The sequence below is a fragment of the Megascapheus bottae genome, chromosome 23, assembly GCF_031878675.1.
Source record: "Megascapheus bottae isolate mThoBot1 chromosome 23, mThoBot2.hap1, whole genome shotgun sequence".
Taxonomy (NCBI): domain Eukaryota; kingdom Metazoa; phylum Chordata; class Mammalia; order Rodentia; family Geomyidae; genus Megascapheus; species Megascapheus bottae.
In genome coordinates this window covers 21,639,647-21,661,821 of record NC_143531.1, presented here as the reverse complement: position 1 = coordinate 21,661,821, position 22,175 = coordinate 21,639,647, and the positions used below count along the sequence as shown (strand labels likewise).

Sequence of the window (22,175 nt, the reverse complement as noted above, 5' to 3'; positions counted from 1 at the left end):
CTTGTCCTTGCAAATTGCTGGGACCTACTAAACAAAATAATCAGATACCAGAATGGTGTCTAAGGTGGTGATGCTAAATTAAGTGTCCATGTCTTTCTTGGTAAAGTCATTTCAGTGCAGCCTTTTGGGTCCCACTCCCAGATCTCTGACTTAGTAGCCTTAGAGTGCCCAGAGTATGACTATGAGAAACTCATTCCCAAGCAGAGATTTTTGTTTTAAATATTTTCCATCTATGGCCTGGATAGTTGAGATTGCTAGGGCATGAAACTCCAGAAACCACACTACACCATACACACACAGACCACCACCCTCGCCCCCACACACATACCACTCTGGCTACTGAAATACTAAGATATAGTGATTATAACTAAGTTTTATTTGCTTCTCCTTTATTGGGCAAATAGCAATTCCCTCAAACCTTGCTTTAGTGAGTCAAATAATCATCAAAGGACAGCTTTTGTCTAGTCCTTGGCAATGTGGGTTTGAATCTTGGCATTCTGATGGAAAATTCCCTAACTAGATGGACTTGCAGTTTGTAGCTGTTCTTTAAAATACAGGTAATAACAGTATTTTTTCAGGAGTGGTGTGATTTTGAGACAATATTTACAAATATCTGGTAAGTGCGGGCAGAATTCTAAAAATGAATTTACAGGACTTCTAGCTATAATCAACAGTTGACTCTGAAGGAACCAGTTGTGAGACCTGATGCAATATTCAGAGGAAAGCACAATGGAATCCCCCTTACTTGCTGTTTAAAGAGAGAAGTAAACTTTGTATCTGCAGCACACTGCCCTTAACACTAGCTGATGTATTGATTTCTGTGGATGTATTGATTTCTGTCACAGTATAGAGCACAAATAAGCCAAGACTTTGCTTCTGAAATACTAGAAATATGTCCTAAATACTTACAATGAAACGATATTATCTCAGTGGAAGAAAACAGGCATACTAACATGAAAAAACACATTTTATTGCACTTAAGTTATAAGAAAATAAAATTTCTAAGTGAGTCAAACCATAGACACAATCCCTTTAAAGGTTGCTTTCCTCCATCATGTCAGGTTGGTACATAACTAAAATTAACCAACTTGAATCTGACTGTTTTAAATCAGACTATAAATAAAACAAACAAAAAAAATAGGAGGAAAAAAGACCGCCTAGGATACAGTGTTAAACCACTTTCACAGTTCAGCTTGAGTTGTGGCTCCTGGAGAATGAGGCAAACCATCTGACTTTTCATTCACTGCGCTGGTTTGCATGTGACACCTTCACTACAGAGACTGAATTGTTCCTTTTTGTCAGTTACTCAGAGCAATAAAACTGTAACAGTTGTTTTCCCAAATACTGTAAAATGCTAAGACTGACCAGCAACTTTATTTTAACTTTGTGTTTTATATATTTAAAATATTTGTCAGTTTTATTTTGTATGTTCATCCATTCACCACAGCCCTCAAAAAAGAAAAGTCTCTCCGCAGAACAGGCGGTAACAGCTCTGTTCCAAGGAATGTGTTTTTTTGTTTTTTGTTTTTGTTTTTGCCCAGATAAAAGAAAATAAGCTTTGCACACACTCTCGATTCTTTACTTGCAGGCAAACTTCACTCTTTATTATCTGAAACTCTTCCACTCTCAGCCTCTTAGAGGCACAGATGGTTCAAGTTTCAGTGGCAAAAAGTCTTTTTCTGTAACCAAACTAGAGCAAATTTGGAATTCAGTCTGGGACTAAAACGTCACAGCAGAAAAAAAATAAAAAAAAATAATTTGCCTTTTTTTTTCTTTCATTTAGCAGCATAAATAAGTTTGGCCACTTGGAGTACAGTACAGGAGTGGGACAACAATCCCATATTTGAAGACCTACTTCTAGCACCAGCGTCAAGGATTAAATCCATCTCAGGACTCACAGAACCCAGGACAACTTGCCACCTTTGAGCAACATATGCGTTGAAGAGTGTCAATGGAAGCAACAGTAAATAGATTAACAGAGGCTAATACTGTGATTGATTGACATTGGCAATAGTTGGCAAAAAAAAAAAAAAAGCTTTTCATGATAATTGTACAAAACAATTCACAGTAATTTTGTTTTTTTAGCTTTTCCACTTCAGAAAAATGACTTTGTTGCAGATGCTCTCTAGTTAGAAAGCCAACCAGTACTTGTTTTGCTATTATAGTAGCTCTTTGCTAGGTGACAGTAACAATATTTCGGCATTAACACTGCCCAATAACTACTGGAGAAGAAAATAAAGAAATAATTGCACCTGGTTTGATTTAGAAAGTCTCAATTTGCAAAGCTGCCCTCAGTCAAAAGTGAAGCCTTTCATGTAAAGAGACAGCTGATAGACGCCTTTCCTGTCAGTTACATTTGTTGTCTGTTCCTCTCTTCCTTCTTGAATTGTAGGTCTTTTCAATCTGTTGCCCCAAGCCAACATCCTGCACCACTGAGTACAAGGGATTTTTTTTTCCATTTTCTTTTCTTTTTTCTTTTTATTCTTTTTTCTTTTTTTTCTTTTTCTTTTTTTTTTTCTTTTTCTTTTGTGCAGGGAGAGGGGTAGGGAGTATATCGTCTACACATCTGGACAAAATTCATCTTCTGCTCTTTACTTCATGTCCACATCAAAGTCCAGCACCAGCAGCTTGGTTTCTTCAGTCCCATTCCGACTCCCAACTGCACACACCAGCTTTGTGTTCGAGGCTCTGATCCGCCACACAACTCCCCCACTGCCCCCACTCTCCAATGTGACTAGGTTTCGAATGAATTCACCCGTTTTCAAGTCCCATAGTTTTACAGTTCCATCATCTGAACTGGTAATTACAAAGTTCTTGTTGAACTGTAAACAGGTCACAGCACTCTGATGCTTGTTGGGACCTAGGCAAAAATCAAAGAAATTTAATTACTAGTTAGAAGTCCTAGTTATGGGTTTATTACATTATAATTTGTAGACTTTTTACATTACAATATACACTAAATGCAACACTTAAAATGCTGCATACTTAGAAACTTGTTCTTAAGTATTTTAGGATCAGCATGGATGCAAAAAAATCTGGTAGCTATTTGTAACTGAAACATTATCTTTCAAGAGTTCTGTCTTCCAGGAAGCTTGGTTAGCTACCAGACACATGTTTCATTCTGTGGCTGTGTGGCAGGGAGCTTTGCCTGGCAATGACAGTACATGAAATTTTCTGTATTCTGCTGAGGGACAAATGAGTATGAGGCATCTATTGCCTGTTATTCCGAATTGACCAGTCAAGGTGAAAGCTGAATGAACACTAAAACTCAAGGGGAGGAAGAGGCAAAAGCAACACCAAGAAGGCTACCATGATACCCGCCAGATGGCTTCACTGAAAACAGTTTGAGAGTTCTGACTAGAAAACAGAAAAGGTTAACCATGAAGAGCCCTACAGGCTGTGCCTCATCACATAGAAATGATGCAGCCGTCTTTTAACTCAAAGGTCACTGTTACGCTTTTCATTAGTTTAAATAGGTGACTAAGTAAACGCCAGAGCAGGTTTTAAACAGCAAGGCTGAAATTCAAAAAACAATGAGTATGTTACTACTACTTTTCGTCCTAGCTCTTCTCTCCCTTTCTCCCTCCTTCCCCAGTAATGGGGCTTGAACTCTGGGCCTGGGTGCTGTCCTGAGTTCTTCAGCTCAAGGCTAGCACTCTACTCCTTGAGCCACAGTTTATTGGAGATATGAGTCTCATGAACTTTAGTGCCCAGGTTGGCCTGAACCTCAATCCTCAGATCTCAGCAACCTGAGTAGCTGGGATTATAAGCGTGAGCCACTGGCGCTCAGCTTATTCTCACTTTTCTTTAAGGCTAAGCAAAGTCAACACATAGGAACTGATTAAACCATTTTCTATTAAAAACACAAAGTCAAACAAGTTATAGTAACCTAGTTTTGTACTGGAAAAGAAAAGTCCCCATCACCTTTTCACTATTAAGCTTTTTGTGTGAAGTTAATAATACTGTGATACTACAGCTCTGTCAAGCTTTCCCTCCTGAGTATGGCATTTGAGATTATTACAATCAAAGTTTAACTAGTACTTACCTTGCAATGTTTGTAAACACTGTCCTGTTTTGATATCCCAGATTTTAACTGTAGAATCTGCATTCCCAGAGACTAGGATATTGTCTTTGAGTTCCATTCCACTTGTTAAGGACTGGTGCCCTGTTAATGTGTGAATGCAATTCCCTGTCTCCACATCCCAAACTCGGATTGATGTATCAAGAGATCCGCTCACCACATGGATGCCATCAAACTACAACAGACACAATGTATTAGAAAGAAGTGTAGATAAGATTTTTTTTGATTTTATTTTTTGTCAGTTATTGACTTATTCCTAGTATGGGAAGAAAGCACATGGACAACAGTTAAGGTTGAAAGAAAGCACAATTCTAGCAAAGTATAGAAGACTGACTATTGTCCTTGTCATCAAGCAACTGCCAGTGTACTTTCCAGGACACCATTTTCATAAATGCTATTTTTTTTTATGCCCAGTAGTTTCAAACTGAAGGCAGAAACAAGGAAGCAGAATCTTGAAATTAACCACGTGGTCCCAACTTGGCAGCTATGTCCCATGGACTAATGAGCGAGGATTGCCCTCTGAGTTTTACTTCCTGCCTGAACTTGAGGGAAGAGGTGTGCTGATCGGCACCTGAGGCATTGAAAGGGCTCAACATAACTTTCATCATGTTCAAAAGCAAGTTCTATGAAAAAATATGTAAAATAAAGGTAGTTTACAGGAAGCTAATGCTAATTAGAAATGTATGAAGGATAATGGTATCTGGAATTAGAACAGGTGACATTCGTAACAACGCAGGCTGTACACCTGTCTCTTCTCTAGCTTCCTAGTCACATCAAAAGTCAATAATTATCTGTCAGTGCCCATTAGACATATATAATAACGTGGACATCTCTTTTCTCAGAGAGTGGTTTGTTTTGGGAATGTTATATTCATTTAGGTTCTGAGCCTATCATCAAATCAAAATGGAAAAAAAAGCCAGTGGCATCCAATTCTTTCTCCTTCAAATTTAATCAACATTTAATATTTTATATGATATCACTATTTCCTGGCATAGAGATTACCCTATCAATTATGAAATGAATACCCTAAGAACAGCAATGTCAGCACAGGGATTATGTACTAATTTGCTGATCATTAATAAGTAGTAACTGGTAGTATGTAAGTAACAAAAAAAAATTTAAAGGGAAAATGATGTCTTTTAAAGAAATGTAATACCCATTTTCTAAATTTGCTATTAGTCTAGTTAATGATCATGAAATATGAACAACAACCAATTAGGTTAGTCAAATTTCCTTCATGGCTACCAACCAGAAAGGCTCTACTGCTTCTCTGAATGGGGACAGGATCACAACTGCATGTTCCATCAACTTTCAGCTATTGGCCACATTAATCTTCTTCTAAGGAGTTTATTAAAATCTAAGTTATTTTCCTATGAGACTATTAATTTATATAGCAAAATGTATAGTCCCAATGCTTCAAGTTACACTTTTGGAGGATAGATAGCATAACTGAAACCACTTAGTTTTGAAATTTAGTTTTGTTCAGGCCAATTTTATAAACATGTAAACAAGCTATGCGTTGGTGGCTCATGTCTATAATCCTAGGTACTGAGAAAAGGAAGATCACAGTTTGAGGTCAATCTGTGAAGATTCAAAAGATTTCTTCTCAATTCATAGCATGGGAAGCAGAAGAGGATCATGGTGCCAGGCCAGATTCTAGAGGACAAGTCCATGAGACTCAGTATCTAAGGCAGGGAAGCGAGATGCAGCCAGTGATCCTAGCAACAATGAGAAGCCTAACATAGGAGGATTCTGATTTAGTCATCTTCCCTGTGAAAAGTGAAACAAAGCTATATGGCTGAGCACTAAGTTCAAATCCCTAGCATATGTAAAATGTATATGTAAACTATAGTTTAACTGGATTCATTTTTCATCTTTACAGGATTCAATTGAATGAGCAAGATGACAGATTATTTGACAGAGTAGAACAATCTTATGATTCATCAGTAGAATATGAAAGGAGTGGAGAGATAAGATCTCTTACCTGTAATGAATAGACTCTATTAGTATGCCCTTGCAACGTGTGTAGACAGGTCTCTGTTTCTGGATCCCACACCTTCACCATAAAATCATATGCTCCACTAACGACCCTCCTGCCATCATACTGAACGCAGCGGACTGCTGCTACATGACCCATCAAGACATGTAAACACTGGCCTGTCTCAATATCCCAAACCCTAAGGGTGGCATCTCGAGAACCGCTAACAACTCTGTAAGGGGAAAGAGAAAAGGATACATTAGAATTTTTAGTAACAAGAAAAAACAATGAAGTCAGATTTTTTTTCCGTTCTTAGGCAGCAACATCTGTTTTTCACAAGAAATCTTATTTAAAACTTTCATATATAAATACAATATTGAGTCAACTCAGATTGGAATGGGAAGTGGAGAAGCCAAGAATTTTACCTGGTTGGTTCCTTGACTTGGACCTTGTGTTCTAGCACCTGGAGGTTCCATGGAACAGAGTTTGAAAAAACCTCTGTTACTATATTTTTTTTTAAAAGGCCACTCTCAATATAAATATTTTAGAAATAAAATGGCAATGGGTACATATGCAAATATTAATGCAAGTATTATTTTAAACAACAAAATTTTAATGTTCTTTGTTGTTTCCTTAAATTTCAATATGAACACTTCCTACCTTTGCAACTAAGTAAAAAATTCAATTAAGGTTCCTCCAAAGAATCAAATTTATAACCAAAACTTGGGGTTCAGAAAGTTATACGTAATGTTTACATTTTATATACTGGTAAAATGTACCAGATTTCGATATAGGTTAAAGGAAAATATGTTTGTACTTATGTTTAAATTTATAAACATCCAATAGGTTACAGTGACAAAGACACACCCGTAGAAGCTATAGAAATTCCTTAAAAATCTGGCCTAACATGATTAAAGTTCTGAAAACTAGAATGATTTCTATCATGCAATTATCTCTGGATTATAAAACAAAGCTGAAAACCCAAAATATTATCATTCCTAATTGACAAATACCAATTTCCACATTTGAAAGAGTGGACACTGAAGCACTGAGAGACTGAATACAACTAGAAGTGAAATGCAAGATCTCTTGATAATTTCCCCCCAATTTAAACTGTATTGTACACTAAGTATTCAAATTATGAGCAAAAGAGTTTTCTTCTGCATGTCACAACTCAGAAGGATGTCTTCTTATTGTAATGGTGGAATGGAATGGTGATATGGACAAATTTATAGGTAAAGAGTGCTGTGTATTTACAGTACAGAGATTTATTTTGTTTTGTTTTTATTCTTTGAAACTCAGGTTCTTACTATGTAGCCCAGGCTGGCCTTGAACTCAAAATCCTCCTATTTCAGTATACTGAGTGCTGGGATCATAGACATGTAGTACTACATGTCAGGCTAAAGAGAACTTCAGTGACAAATGAAACAGAAAACATGATGGACTGTCAGCACTGGGAAAGAGAGTGGAGAGTCTGGTTTGGCTGAAACCATCTTAAAATAGGACTAAGGCTCTCTTCCTCAATTCAGTAGCCTACACTTGTAGGCTCCAAAAATCTTTTAAAGCGAGGACAGTGATGCTTCCTGCTATATAAAAGACCATATTCTAAAGCTGTGCCACGAGTTCCCATGACAGGTGATGATATTAAAAGCCACAAGTGGCCGGGAGTTTGGCCTAGTGGTTAAAGTGCTTGCCTAGCATGCATGAAGACCCGGGTTCGATTCCTCGGTACCACATACATAGAAAAAAGCCGGAAGTGGTGCTGAGGCTCAAGTGGTAGAGCTCTAGCCTTGAGAAAGTCCAAGGACAGTGCTCAGGCCCCGAGCTCAAGCCCAGGACTGGCAAAAAAAAAAAAAAAAAAAAAAGCCACAAGTCTCAGCTTTTGTCTCAATGAAGTAGGGGGTAAGGTGGGTAGGTAATTCAAAAGACTTAGAAGCCTGAGTGACTCCATTTTTCATACTTTCAAAAATATGAATATTAAGACAGAAAATGAATTTTTTGAAGATGAATCAAAGAAAAATAAACAGGACTAGGATGAACTTCAAGAAGGAAGCCCATAACACCATCAAATAAGGAAGGAAATTTGAAAACTTCCCAGTTTTATGTCAATACTGGCTGATTCTCTTAGTTTAGAAATATCTGCAGTCTAATAATTAAAGTCTAATTTTAAGAGGTCATTATCACTACCTCAGTAATGCCACAAAGAAATGCCCCAAATTCACAAGTGATAGGGAGAAATCCCAGCCATGATGGGATGTTCTTTACCTTTTTTCATGCAGATGCATACAACGTACAGTAGAAGTATGCCCATACAAGGTGTGTATACATTCGCCAGTCTCAGCATTCCACACTTTGAGAGTCCGATCTGTGGATCCACTAATGATGATATTGTCTCTCATCTGGGATGACCATACGCCACCTGTATGTCCCACTAATGTTCTCAGACACTGGAAAAAAAGTTGATTAATGTGGGGTAGAAAATTCAAACATTATAGCAACAGCTCATTAAAATTTGCAGTAAGTTATTTATTCCATTTGGTCCTGACGGAAAAAAAAAATGTACATCAATACAACATGGCCCTATCACTATGTTCTGTTCATTCAGTCACATCATATACTTACATGGATACACAAGCAAAACACACAGAAAGCAAGCATGGTATGAAACACATGATAAGAATCACATATGATAAAAATCACATGCTATAAAACATATGAATGAAAGCAAACATATTCAGAGGAAAGCAAAGTATGATAGCTACAGCCTGGCCTCCTTAATGAAATATGTAAAACTGCAACTTAGTTTCTTCCTTGGGAATAGAATCAGTGAAAAAATACCAAGTGAGTAGGGTGTGGCTCCATACCACATTTCATCTGAATCTGCCCAAGGCAGTAGTTAGGAGCCAGACAAGCTACTTCTAGACAAGTAAAGACAGATATTAAGACACCGAAATAAATCCAAAACTAATATTACACCATGCAAATATGAAGCTGCTTTAAAAATTTTTACCATCTGACTTGGAATATTTATAAGATTTTTGTCCAAGAAGCAAAACAGTAAAAGAGACTTTCAAAGCAGATTTTTTTCACACTTTCTATTAGTTTTTAGATGATCAACTATTTAATTCGTGACAATATTCTCCTTTGGAAAGATAAAAATATTTACTAATCATTAAGGAATAATATGCGAAGTGAAGCTATTCCTTAAACTGCTTCTTCCTTCACACCTGTATTTAAACATCTACCCTCCTTTCTTAACTTCCATTATCACTAAAACTAGAGGTAACTCTAGATTGACATAATTAACTTCAAAATTACAGTTTTCCTTGTAAATTTCTTTGTTGATGAGCTAAGTATCTTTCAACCATACTTTTTGAAAAACATTCAGAAATAATATAGTATAATGTAGAAGAGAAAGGTGAGAAGTAATAGGCCAAGGAAAAGGCAAATTTGAATACCACCCCCCCCCCCCCCCGTTTTTTTGGTCAGTCCTGCGGACTGAACTCAGGGCCTGAACGTTACCCTTGGGGTTTCCTCAAGGCTAGTGCTCTACCACTTGAACCACAGCACCACTTCCGGCTTTTCTATGTATGTGGTACCAAGGAATCGAACCTGGGTCTTCATGCATGCTACGCAAGGCAAGCACTCTACCACTAGGCCAAACGCCTGGCCCCGAACATCCTTATGATTCCTAAATTAAAAAGGCAAAAGAAAACCTAATAGCTTCCTATCATGGTAAATATCATCTATCGTGCCAAGGTGACTTTCCTAAATACAAAGGAAAGGCAGAGTTAGAAACCTTGATAAAACAAATGTGGCTCAAGTCTTTTGCTCGTTATTCCTCTAAGATGCATATATGCACAATGGTGACTTGATAACGAGCCGAAAGAAGTCAACTTACTTTGCCTGTGACTGCTGACCAAACTTTCAAAGTGTTGTCATCAGAACCACTAACTATTCGGTTACCACAGAACTGCAAGCATGTGATCACATGATCATCATGTCCTTTCAGCACCTGTCAGGTAGAGGTACATGTTAGAGACACGCTAGCACGCTGTGTTCTTTACAACTTGTGAGAGAAAGAAAAATGAAGTCATAAACAGGAACAATAATCTGTAGTCTACTTCTAGAATTAAATTATATAAGGTATGAAGCACCACCTTTCCGTTCCCTAGCTGATAAATTACGCATTAAACATTTTATTATTCCATATTCTATTACTTACATTTGAAATATCCACTTTTAAAGTCTGAGTCAAAAACTCATAAAGATGGTTCAACCATAATGTATTTTATAATCATCTATTTTATCTGTTTAAACCAAAAGAATTTGGGTTTTTTTTTTGCCAGTTCTGAGCTTGAGCTCAAGGCTTGAGCACTGTCCTTGGACTTTCTCAAGGCTAGAACTCTACTACTTGAGCCTCAGCACCACTTACGGCTTTTTGCTATGTATGTGGAGTACCGAGGAATCGAACCCAGGCAGGTCTTCGTGCATGCTAGGCAAGCACTCTACCACTAGGCCAAACTCCCGGCCCCCAAGAATTTGGTTTTATTTGCAAATTGTAAATAAGCACAAGAATAAAAGAAATCATTTAACCAAAAGTCAATAGTAACTATCATCTTTTTTTCAATTTATGGCTCACATACACATATCAATTCACCTTATCTTCTCAACTGGCTTCTTCCCTCATTATATAAGTGTATCTAAAGTTGGACACTGGTAGCTCACATCTGTAATTCTAGCTACTCAGGAGGTTGAGATCTGAGGCTGGTTCAAAGCCAGCCTGGAGAGTTTCAGAGACTTTTGTGTCTGCCAGCCTGGATTCGAAGGTCCATGAAACTCTTATTTCTAACTACCAGAAAACCATAAGTGGCACTGTGGCTCAAAGTGGCAGAGCACTAGCCTTGAGCTGAAGAGCTCAGGGACAGCACCCAGGCCCTGAGTTCAAGCCTCATAACTGACCAAAAAAAAAAAAAAGGAAAAAAAAGTTTAAGAATTTCAAGCATTACCCCCCCCCCCGCCATTTTCTGAAACACTGTAAGACAGAAAACTAGAATCATATTTGAGCCAGGCTCCATACCTGTAATACTAGCTAAGCCAGAGGCTGAGATCTAGAGGATCAAGGTTTGAGAGCAGTCTAGGTACAAACGTCAGAAAGATTCTGTCACCAAAATAATCAACAAAAAAATGAGCTGCAAGTGTGGCTTACATGCTGGAATGCCAAGCAAGCAAGCAGAGCAAGCACAAGGCTACAAATTCAAATTCCAGTACTAGCAAAAAAAAAAAACAAAAACAAAAACAAAAAACCACGTAGGGAGAATGCGTATGACACAATAAAATTTATAAGGATATTCTTGCATTTTCCTTTACATAAATTACATTCCTCTCATTTTTGATTCAAGTAAAATTTGTTGTTTAAAAGTGAAAAAATTATCAATACAGGAATACTGTGAATTACACTTTCCATTATTTCAATATACGGAAGCTTTTAGGGTGGGGGTGGCAGTATTCTGGTTTAAATTCAGGGCTTTTCCTTAGCAGGCTCTCTACTACCTGAGCCATGTCCCAGCCCTTTAGTTTGTTTTCCACATGGAAGTGCTTACTTTTGCTCAGGTTGGCTGCTGATCACAATCCTTCCTACATCTCCTTTGTAGCTAGTATTACAGGTATGAACCAATAAGCCCAGTCTGTTTGCTAAGATGCAAGGGTCTAACTTTTTGCCTGGACTGGTTCAAACTACTCATTTAATCCTTCAGTCCTTTTCTTCTACCTCCAAAGCAACAGTAGCAGATATTATGGGTGTAACCTACCATGGTTAACTTTTTTTTCTCACAGAGGTCACACTTTCTTCTAAGAAATCAAACAATTTATTAGGTTCTACCACTGATTAATGCCTTTGTTACATTGTGCAACAATTCAGTTACCTTAGGAGATTTGAGTTCTCCTCGTCTCCAGTTCGTATCAATTCTGTGCTGTCTGATGTATGCGCTTTTCCATGGACTGTGTATGAAACCTGGTTTTATTACTTTTCTTCTCTTGATGTGCAATGGTTCATCAATCCCTGAAGTGTCAAAAGTTCAACAGAATTCCACTAATAATTACATATTTCACAATGTATCTTATAATCACACATATTTCCCCAGGAGACATCCCGGTGAGAAGGACACTCACTAGACATCTGTACAGGTTATTGGACCTAACCAGAACTGCTTCAAGGAGGCTCAGTCTCCTGCTGTGATGGCCCAACTGAAGTTCTTGAGAACCAGTGCTAGGCTCTACCAGTAAACTTCAGGGCCCTGTCCAATTTCTAACCCTGTCTGTGGGTACATAGCATGGCTCATATATTGCTCCATTCCTTTCATCACGATTCCAGCAGACACTGGTGAAGATGTACATACAGTGCCTAGAATGCTTGTGCCTGGTTTGTATAACTGAAAATTGGTGTAGCTACTATGGAAATTAATAACATGCTTCCTCAAAAAAGTTTCAATGTACATGAGCTGGCAATTTCAGGTACCTATGCCCTCAGCAGTACTATTTATAACAATCAAAATGTGCAAGCAATCCACATATTTGTTAACAGATGAATGGACAAACAGAACATGATATATGTACACAATGGGCTATTATTCAGTATTTTTTTTAAAAAAAGGGAATTTGGATACAAATGAAGAGTCCTGAAAATTAACTATGTCAAATGAAGTAAGGTTAATTACAAAAACAAAAACTCAAATATCGTATGAGTTTTACCTATCTCATGTATCTAGAACACTCAGAATTAGTTATTATTTAATAGGAACAGAGTTTCAGCTAAACAAAATGAATTATTTCTGGAGATGGATGATGATTGCTGTGCAAAAATGTGAATACAATTAAGATCATGGAATTGAATCATTAAAATACATTTTATACTATAAAAATTATCAAAATATTTTAAAAGACATGAAAACATGATCATAGAAGAAAAGTTCAGGCAGCAATCCATGTTTCACTGCGTGTATAGAACACTATAGATGAAGATTTCCCTATTAAACTAAGTCCCAGACTGGGTCTAAACCTGAAAGCCTTATAAAATATGGACACCATCAATGCTTCCCATCTGCCTATACCACCACAAATGGCAGTCACCCTCACAGCAGACCTCTACCTCTATGATTCTTCACAAAAATTATACTCAAGAAAAAGTATTTTTACACATTTTCGCCAAAATTGTGTAAAATTTTTACACCTGTTTTTTTCTAGATGGATTCTGGAAAAAAAAGTTCTTGCTTTAATTAATGTATATAGTATTTACTCTTCTAAGTAAGAGGATTTAAGAAGATAAAAAAAGTGTTCAGGGACTACAAGCTCTTATGGCAGGAAGAAAATGGCTGGGCAAGGAAGGCTAGCCCCTTCTTCACAAAGGCCTACTTCTTAGGCACTATTCAGTGGGAGGAAATTATGTGGGTGTGCGACTGGTAACACAATCTGTGAGCTTCCTTCCCTTGGATTGTCCTTTACCTTACACAGTAAGAACCAAGTAGATGAGTGTGAATGGAGTTCCATTCTTGTATCTGCATATGAAACTAATTTTGTCTACTTGTTTTTCAAAACACAAACTCTCTCTACAATTGTGAACCTTACCCTCTTCTTTGCATTTCTCTCTCCAGAGAAGGTTGTCTTCAGCCAAAATTCTCCAGTAGCGACATGTCTGAGCCGCTTGCAGCAGGTCTTTGGGTTCCAGGAATGAAAGCACGTAAAGCGCCAGCTGTGGGAAAGGGCATAATATACGCATATGAAAAAAAAATTATAGAAAGGTTAATCGCTCTCCACAGAATACTTACATGTGAATGTGATTTTAAATTACAATTTCTAAAACTATGAAAGGTATAACTTCAATCTTAACAAATTAAATTAAAAATACCCACTCTACTATTTACTTCTAAAACATACTGACTGAACACATCTGCCTTTGCTCTGTGAGCCTCAACATGTGTGTGTGTATATTTATATATATATATACACACACACACACACACACACACACACACACACACACACACACACGTACATATGTGTTTATTTTGCCTGTATCAGGGCTTGAATTCAGCACCTCTTGCTTGCTTTTTCATGCCTGGCACTCCATCATATCAGTCATGCCTCCAGCCTCATGGTTTTTGCTAATTAATTGGAGCTAAGTCTTTTGGATTTTCCTACTCAAGCTTGACTTCAAATGGTGATCTATAGGATCTGAGCCTTCCAAAGTAGCTACAACTACAAGCATGGAAACTGCTGCCTATCATTAAATCATTCCATAAGCAAGTGAAAGTAATAGGTTCTAGTTACTTTACAATGTTTATGAGGATTTTTTGACAAGTCATGTGGAGTGTATGTATTTGAGCTAGCCCTTTCGCATACTAGTGCTCTGACATTTTCATTTACAATTCTTGTAGTGAATAATAAAGGAAAAATTAATGGGATGATAGCTACTGAACATGCTTATTGGAGTAGTCATACTGAATTTAAATTTCAGTTAAAATCAACAGAACAATCAAGTTTATTTTTTAATTAAATGACAAGGATTAAACAGAATTATTAAAGGGCCAAAAGTCATACATGGAATAAAGCATGATTTGAATTATTCTGTTGAAGCTAAATAGGAATTATATGATATTACACCCTATCAATCACTTTATGAATGTCATCATTAATCATTTACTGGTACTTTTCATATTCACAGTATATTATTAACCAGTAGTATTCTGTTTAACACTGATGAACATGAAAAACTTCATGAAAAAGATGTTTGTCTATCCAAGACCATTCAGTATATAGATGTTATTTATAGTAAAAAGGTATATATATATATATTATGTACACTGACACTTTTTCTATATACACATAACATATATACACATCTATATTGCATTTTATTTGTTAAGCTCAAGTCCATGCTTTAGTCTATCTGATTAAAGAAGAAATTTGGTAATTAACAAGAATAAAAAAAAATAAACTAGAACAAATAAGATGTTAAAAGTACATCCCCTAAATCAACATGTAAAATCTCCTTCACTAATAGAAAAATCTCCATTGAGACAAGTCCATTGTCTCCATGCACTGAAGAGAAATTGGTGAACAGGAAGGAAACTCACCTCTTTAGGGAGCAAGGAAATGAAGTCTCGTTGAAACTGAGGTTCTATCACTTGCATCATATGCTTTACTTGTGTTGGTTCACAACTATCAATAAGCTCATCTAAAGCAAGCAACTTCTCTGGTCCACTCCAGCTCTACCAAACAGGAATTAGAAACTATTTTAACAGATGCCTCAAATTATAAACTCACAAAACTCTTATCACCCACAGCCATGTCTAAATAAGGCAACTATTATAAAAAGTGTGGGTACAAGACATAGAGTAATGATTCAGTTTAACTAAGTTTGCCACCTTTTGCGAAAACTTTTTTTTAAAAAGTCCATGATTCTGGGCCAGGAGTTTGGCCTAGTGGTAGAGAGCTTGCCTTGCATGCGCGAAAGGCTCAAGTGGTAGAGCTCTAGCCTTGAGAAAGTCCAAGGACAGTGCTCAGGCCCTGAGTTTTCAGCCCAGGACTGGCAAAAAAAAAAAAAAAAAAAAAAAAGTCATGATTCTGAAAGAAAAAACAGTTCTGTATTATTTATAATTGTTACATGTTCATCTACCACCAAGATATTGGTTTCAATGTCAAAATTTTGTTCCAGAAATATCAATTTGGGTTACAAAATAAGCAGGATATTCTGACTAATGATTCTTCTTTCTCTATATTCTTTCCAGTGGACACTACAGAATTCTTTGGTTTTAACAAGGTTTTCACTAGTAGATGAAACTGAGATTTGTATCATCATTTAAAGAAAAAGTAAGAACTAGATTGCTTGCACATCTACCAAGTGCCTTCTACAAAATATAAGGGCTTAGGTTTGTTTTAAGAAACTAAATATAGTAGCTGACTTCGTAGCAAAATAAGAATATAAACAAAGACCTAAAGAGAGTAACAAAGTGCTGTATCACACAAAAACAAAAATGCATAATTATGACCCCAGAATGAGTTGACCCCAAAATATGAGTTGCATTAAACACTAGGATTAATTTTTTTAATTCCCCCAATAAAGAACACCTATGAACATTCAAGAAAAAAATCCAAATACTGTGTGAATAAAATGTTAGAATTCTATAACTGTACTGTAAAACTGAAACAACCCCATAATTAAGTGAAAGAATATTTTGAACAGATCTTTGTTTTTGAAAATCTAAGCTGATCTACGTACTTCCATGAATTATTATGTGTTACTTTCAAATGGAAATGGGAGAAAAGAACAAATGAAATGTGGAAGTATAGCTAGATTCTGACATTCCATTTCTTGCTCAAACAAGGAGACTGCATAATGTACAATATCTAATTGCAAGCTAGACACATTAAAGATATAAGGAGTCTTATTCCAAATACCTTAAAAAAAATTCTTTTTGGTCAGTTGTAGGGCTTGAACGCGGGGCCTGATGCTGTCCCTGAGCCACTCTGTGCTCAAAACTAGAGCTTTAACACTTGAGCCATGGCCCTACTGCATTTATCTTCTTTTCTTCCTTCCTTCCTCCTCTTCTTTTTTCCTCCTCCTCCTCCTTCTTCCTTCCTCCCTCTTCTTTCTTCTTCCTTCTCCTTCTCCCTCCTTCCTCTTATTATTCTTCCTTCTTTCCTCCTCCTCCTTCTCTTTTTTTTTTGGGGGGGGGGGTGAGTAGTTGATTGGAGATAAGAGTCTGCCCAGGCTGGTTTTTTTTTTTTTTTTTGGCCAGTCCTGTGCTTGAGCTCAGGGCCTGAGCCCTGTCCTTGGACTTTCTCAAGGATAGCACTCTACCACTTGAGCCTCAGCACCATTTCCGGCTTTTGTCTATGTATGTGGTACTAAGGAATCGAACCCGGGTCTTCGTGCATGCTAGGCATGCACTTTATTTTTTTATTTTTATTTTTTTGCCAGTCCTGGGCTTGAGCTCAGGGCCTGAGCCCTGTCCTTGGACTTTCTCAAGGATAGCACTCTACCACTTGAGCCTCAGCACCACTTCTGGCTTTTTTCTATGTATGCGGTACCGAGGAATCGAACCCGGGTCTTCAAGCATGCTAGGCAAGCACTTTAACCACTAGGCCAAACTCCCAGCCCCTAGGCATGCACTTTAACCACTAGGCCAAACTCCCGGCCCCCAGGCTGGTTTTGAACCATGATCTTCAGATCTTAAGTATTTACTATTTAAAGCACTATCTCAAAACTAGCCTGTTTCATGATCTGACCAATCTCCACACAGCCCTAAGTATGTATCTCAATGTATCCAGTCACTGAATTGTTAATTTATATCTCTTTTAAGATCCAGAATAGAATTTATGTGGGGTTTGTGAATACTACTATAAGAACATTTTGGTGAGAGACTATACTGACTTAAAAATTCAGCTTTAATAAAAGTATTCAATAGTAAAATATATTCCACAGACTTCCTCATCAACTTGTATATGGATGCCTGCTTTAAAAATAGCTTTTAGCGATATCCATTGTTAAATTTTGATAGTATGATACAATTCTATAGTAAAAACACAATGAAAAAAATCTTTCAATGTATTATTTTATATATTATATCATCTACTATTGCATTTAAGACAGTCAACTGTATATATTTAATATTTTCTTTTGAGTTAATGAAACAATATTAGAGGATAGAAAAGCCATTTAAGAAACAGAGTGTAAATGCTCACAGATTGAGAAATATCTCTTATCAAATACTTTCTAGAGACTGGGGTGTAGATTGGAAAAGGAAAGCAAGCTAGGATAAACAATACATAAGTAATTCATATTTTTGGTAAAGGTTTGAAAAGGATTTTTGTTTTGTTTTGCTTTTTTGCTAGTCCTGGGGCTTGAACTCAGGGCCTGGTGCTGTCACTTTATTTTAATGTTAAGGATAGTTAACCACTTCAATTACAGCTCCACTTCTGGCTTTTTCCCCCCCCTTAAATTTGGTGGTGGTTAACTCGAGGTTGAGCCTCATGGACTTTGCTGTCCTTCTGGCTTTGAATGACAATCTTCAGATCTTAGCCTCCTGAGCAGCTGGGATTACAGGTATGCTAAAAACTTTAAATTACTTCTAACCTCTCAACTCATACCCCCTCACCCCCTGACTAGAATGAAAGCTCCATGAAAAAGCTTTTTATTTGTTTTACTTAAACTGTTATATCCCTGACCCAAAGTACAATGTAACACAAATTAAGTGTTCAATAAGGGTAGGGTCAGTGAATGAATCCTGAAACAGTTAGGGATTACTACAATCCATGCTATCTCAAAACAGCGAAGAATGCATTCTTTAATATTTATGGTATCCTTGGGGCTTGTTTGCTTGGTCTGGTTCCAAGAGTAGTTTCAAATTTTGTAACATACATGACTGAGCAGCAAGAGAAGTATGTATTAACTTGAAAACCTTCCAGTTAACAACCATACTAAAACAAAAAACCAGCCTTTAACAGCCTTTAATGAGGAATAGTGAAATACAAATAAGATGGTTCAGGAAATCCAACTTTTAAAAGGAGACATGGTCACTCATTAGGACACAGTGTAAACTCTTCAGGCTTTATTTTATTTTATTTTTTTTTGGTATCTTTTGGGGAAAGGAAAGTAAGGGATAACGGATCATTATTTTATTTTCTGTCTGGAAAAAAAAATGGTCTTGGAAAAGAAAAAAAAAAGCACTTCTTTTGGCCTTTCATAGTAAAAAAAAAAAATTGGGAACATTGAAGAGGCTAGGAAAAACACGGCAGCTTCAGAATAACGGAGAAACAGAATAACAAAGAAAATAAAATCTCAATCTGTAGCTAAATTGTAAATTTGAAAATTCACCACAAAAATAGCATTTTGTTTTATGTTAATTATATGCACAGGCAGAGAAAAGTAGAAAGAGCACTGAACTGTGGTCAAGAGCCTAGACTTTACTAAGAAACTACCTGTAGAACTACAAGTATCTTAATCTGAGTCTGTAATAAAGACCTTGGTTCCCAAGCACTAGTCAGATCTGAGGGTCTGATTTAGTAGTCAGGATATGGCTGAGGACATTTAAGATTTTAAAACAAAACAAATCAAGCATAGATGATGTACATACTAGTTCCTGAGGATCACTGGTTTGGATGACAGTGATCCAACAAGAGGCCTTGGGTGGTACTGCACCTGAATGTCATATTGAAAAGAACTCCCATTTTACTATGTGCCAGTTCTGTTAATCAACAATATCAGAAATCTAACTTGAAGGCTATTATTTTTGTTTTACTTCCTGAAGAAGCCAAGAATCAGTTTGTTCCAATTTTAATATTAAAGACAGGCAATATTACTTTTTTCCCTACGCCCACTGTAAATACATGACTTTCCTCAACCCAGCAAAGTTTAGCAAAGTTTAGCAAAGTTTCTTAACCATATTGTAACCCAGAACCTAGGCACTGTACCTGAGCTTTCTTGCTCAAGGTTAGCCCTCTACCACTGGAACTACAGATCCTCTTACAGCTTTTTTGGTGGAATGTTACAGATTTCACTGCCTGGGCTGGCTTTGAACTGTGATCCTTAGATCTCAAGATTCCTGACTAACCCAACAAAAACACTATCTCAAAGTCATACTAAATTCACTCTTTTGTCACTACCCTATAATTTTTAATCTTTTGGTGACTAGAAAATAAGGTTTAAATAGAAATTTTGCATATACCGTGATTTATTTTAAGTATAAACATGAGTAAATCCTTAGTGCAGTAGGCTTTATCTTATTTTAATATCAAGGAAGTTATTATATACTTTATCATTTTAATATTTAGACTAACTTTGAACTATTAAAGGACATTTATGGGCTTGCTGCAATACACTTATAAAGAAGCATAATAACATTCATAAAAGAATAAACAATATAAAAATACTCAAGTAACACTTCAAGAATTTTTGATTCTCACAATAATATGTGAAGCCAGTGTTAGTCCCTTCTAAGATCAGAGAACGCAGGGCCAAAATATTTGACTAGTAAAGAAAAAAAATTATGGATTCTTCATTGTATTTCCAAGCTTTAAGCAAATTTACATTTTCCTTCTTTTGACAAATTCTTAGTGCTATATTTGTCCCATGGAGTATGAAAATAGGAGTGCTTGCATAACATCAGTAAAATTATCCACTTCCTAAGAGGCAAAATCCATATACTCTGGTTTCTCTTCCACCATATCAATCTTTCTCCTTTTACTAAGGGACAAATCCAAAATTTGAACTAAAAGCTTTTGATGTGTAGGTCATACATACTCTTCTGTCAAAATGTCTTTGAATTTAAGAAGACTGATATGCCATTAATGCCTTTAACTAGTTTTAAAATTGCCAACTGAGAAAAGAAAGCATATATTAACACCCAAAGTACATAAACTAAAAAGAAAAATGAACTTTCCTTCAAAATTATCAATCTGGAAATGAAGAAAAAAAAAAGTACCAAAGGTTACTGAAAATTCAAAAGAATAAAAATCCCATTTGTTTTCCTTGCTAATTTGCACTTCTATTTTGTAGTAGAAGTCTTTCAATTTCTTTTATCCAAAAGGGCATACCATTTGTTTCTCATTCAATTTACAAATTTGAGTTGGGAGTATCTTGTCAGGATAGATGGGAGCTAAGACCAAAGCAATGCTGTATCACTACCTCCGGAGCAGTAAGTGGACAGTAAGGAGGCAGGATCTTCCATTTTGCTTGTTATGCAAGAGGAACATGTTGTTAAATGCTCCTGCAGTGTATCTGTAGAAATCTCATCAGTTTAATTATCCCTCAGGCATACCAGAGGTCAGCTGACACCACCACTTTACTATGAAATTATATCTGCACATACAAGCCTTTAGGCAAGTGACTCATTCCTTTGGTACAGCCCAGAATGAGACCTGGGGTAAGTCAGAGACAGACATGGTACTTGAAAGATTTAAGTTCCTGATCTACCTGTCAAATTGACCTTTTGTGGTTATAGATCTGTTTGCTACTGAATACTTACTAGAAAAAAAAATTATAGTTTAGTACCTGCAGTTTTTATTCCACATTATTTTTGTTGATTAAAAACAAGTTTTCTTCATTTACTTCTCATGTGAAAAACACACCAAATACTTTTATAGGACCAAATGCTAGCCTAACACTCATTACTTTACTGAGTTTGATTGAGTGCAAAAAACAAGTTGCCTGTCTGTGGCTTAGTTTTGTTGTGGCTGCTTATATACCGCATAGCCTATGTGGCCTGGAATTCACTATGTAGCCCAGACTAACCTTGAATTCTCATCCTCTCTTGGACTACGTGGATTTTCCACCAACCCTAGCTCAAGAAACAAGTATGTTTAAGTTTTACAATTATCATTTCTGAAACTGAGATATTTCTAAGAAACCTATGGAGTCTCAGATTCGCTGAAAGCTGAAATATGGTAAGAGATAACATTTGAATATTTCATCAAGAAAATCAAAAGTCAGCTGAACAAGCAAACATTGTATTTAAAAACACTCAAATTCCTTCACTGTAAAGAGCAAGTACCCCACTACAGATCAATATTACAAAGAGATTCCTTGAAATTGGTGAAAACCATTAATGACATTAAAAAAAAAAAACTAAAACACTGGGGAAAAATGGGCTCTACCACATAAAAAATTTGTCTGAACTACCTCCTAATAAATCTTTACAAATGAAAAAGCGTTTTAAGTTACCTAGAATAAAATGATCACTTACTTTTCAATCATTCTGGTAAAATGCCACAAAGACAGCTCTGCACCACTCATAGTACTGGGTTCCTCACAGTTAGTGCACGCACAAGCATGCCAACACACTACACTTTCATCTCCCTGGTTTTAAGTAGGCATTTAAGTTCATTTTCGCCTCTAATTGATGGATACATTTCTTTTACAAGGATGGAACAATAGAAAGTTCAAATTCTGAGAATGTACATAGAAAAGAAATTGAAGCATGCATTTTAAAATATGTAAACTAGAGGCAAAAATACAGGTGGAAAGAAGAGGTTTATAAGATTTTCACATTAGAACTTTAACTCCTCTAACCCCAAGGTTCTTAACCTTAGTGCTTCTACATTGTGGGCAGCCATTTTTTG

General features: G+C 36.5%; 1 protein-coding gene across 5 annotated transcripts in view; it reads right to left on the bottom strand.

The window, feature by feature from the left end:
- Positions 1-949: 949 nt before the first annotated feature.
- Fbxw7 (F-box and WD repeat domain containing 7) overlaps positions 950-22,175 on the bottom strand; it is a 101,965-nt gene continuing 80,739 nt past the window's right edge. For all 5 annotated transcript variants that reach the window (XM_090356858.1, XM_090356855.1, XM_090356857.1 and 2 more), the window contains 8 exons: positions 15,191-15,325; positions 13,683-13,806; positions 11,984-12,120; positions 9,961-10,074; positions 8,325-8,506; positions 6,066-6,291; positions 4,046-4,256; positions 950-2,860 (listed from right to left, as the gene is read on the bottom strand). In XM_090356858.1, coding sequence (XP_090212984.1) covers positions 2,592-2,860; positions 4,046-4,256; positions 6,066-6,291; positions 8,325-8,506; positions 9,961-10,074; positions 11,984-12,120; positions 13,683-13,806; positions 15,191-15,325 — 1,398 coding nt within the window. In that variant the 3' untranslated portion in view covers positions 950-2,591. The remainder of the gene's footprint in view (positions 2,861-4,045; positions 4,257-6,065; positions 6,292-8,324; positions 8,507-9,960; positions 10,075-11,983; positions 12,121-13,682; positions 13,807-15,190; positions 15,326-22,175) is intronic.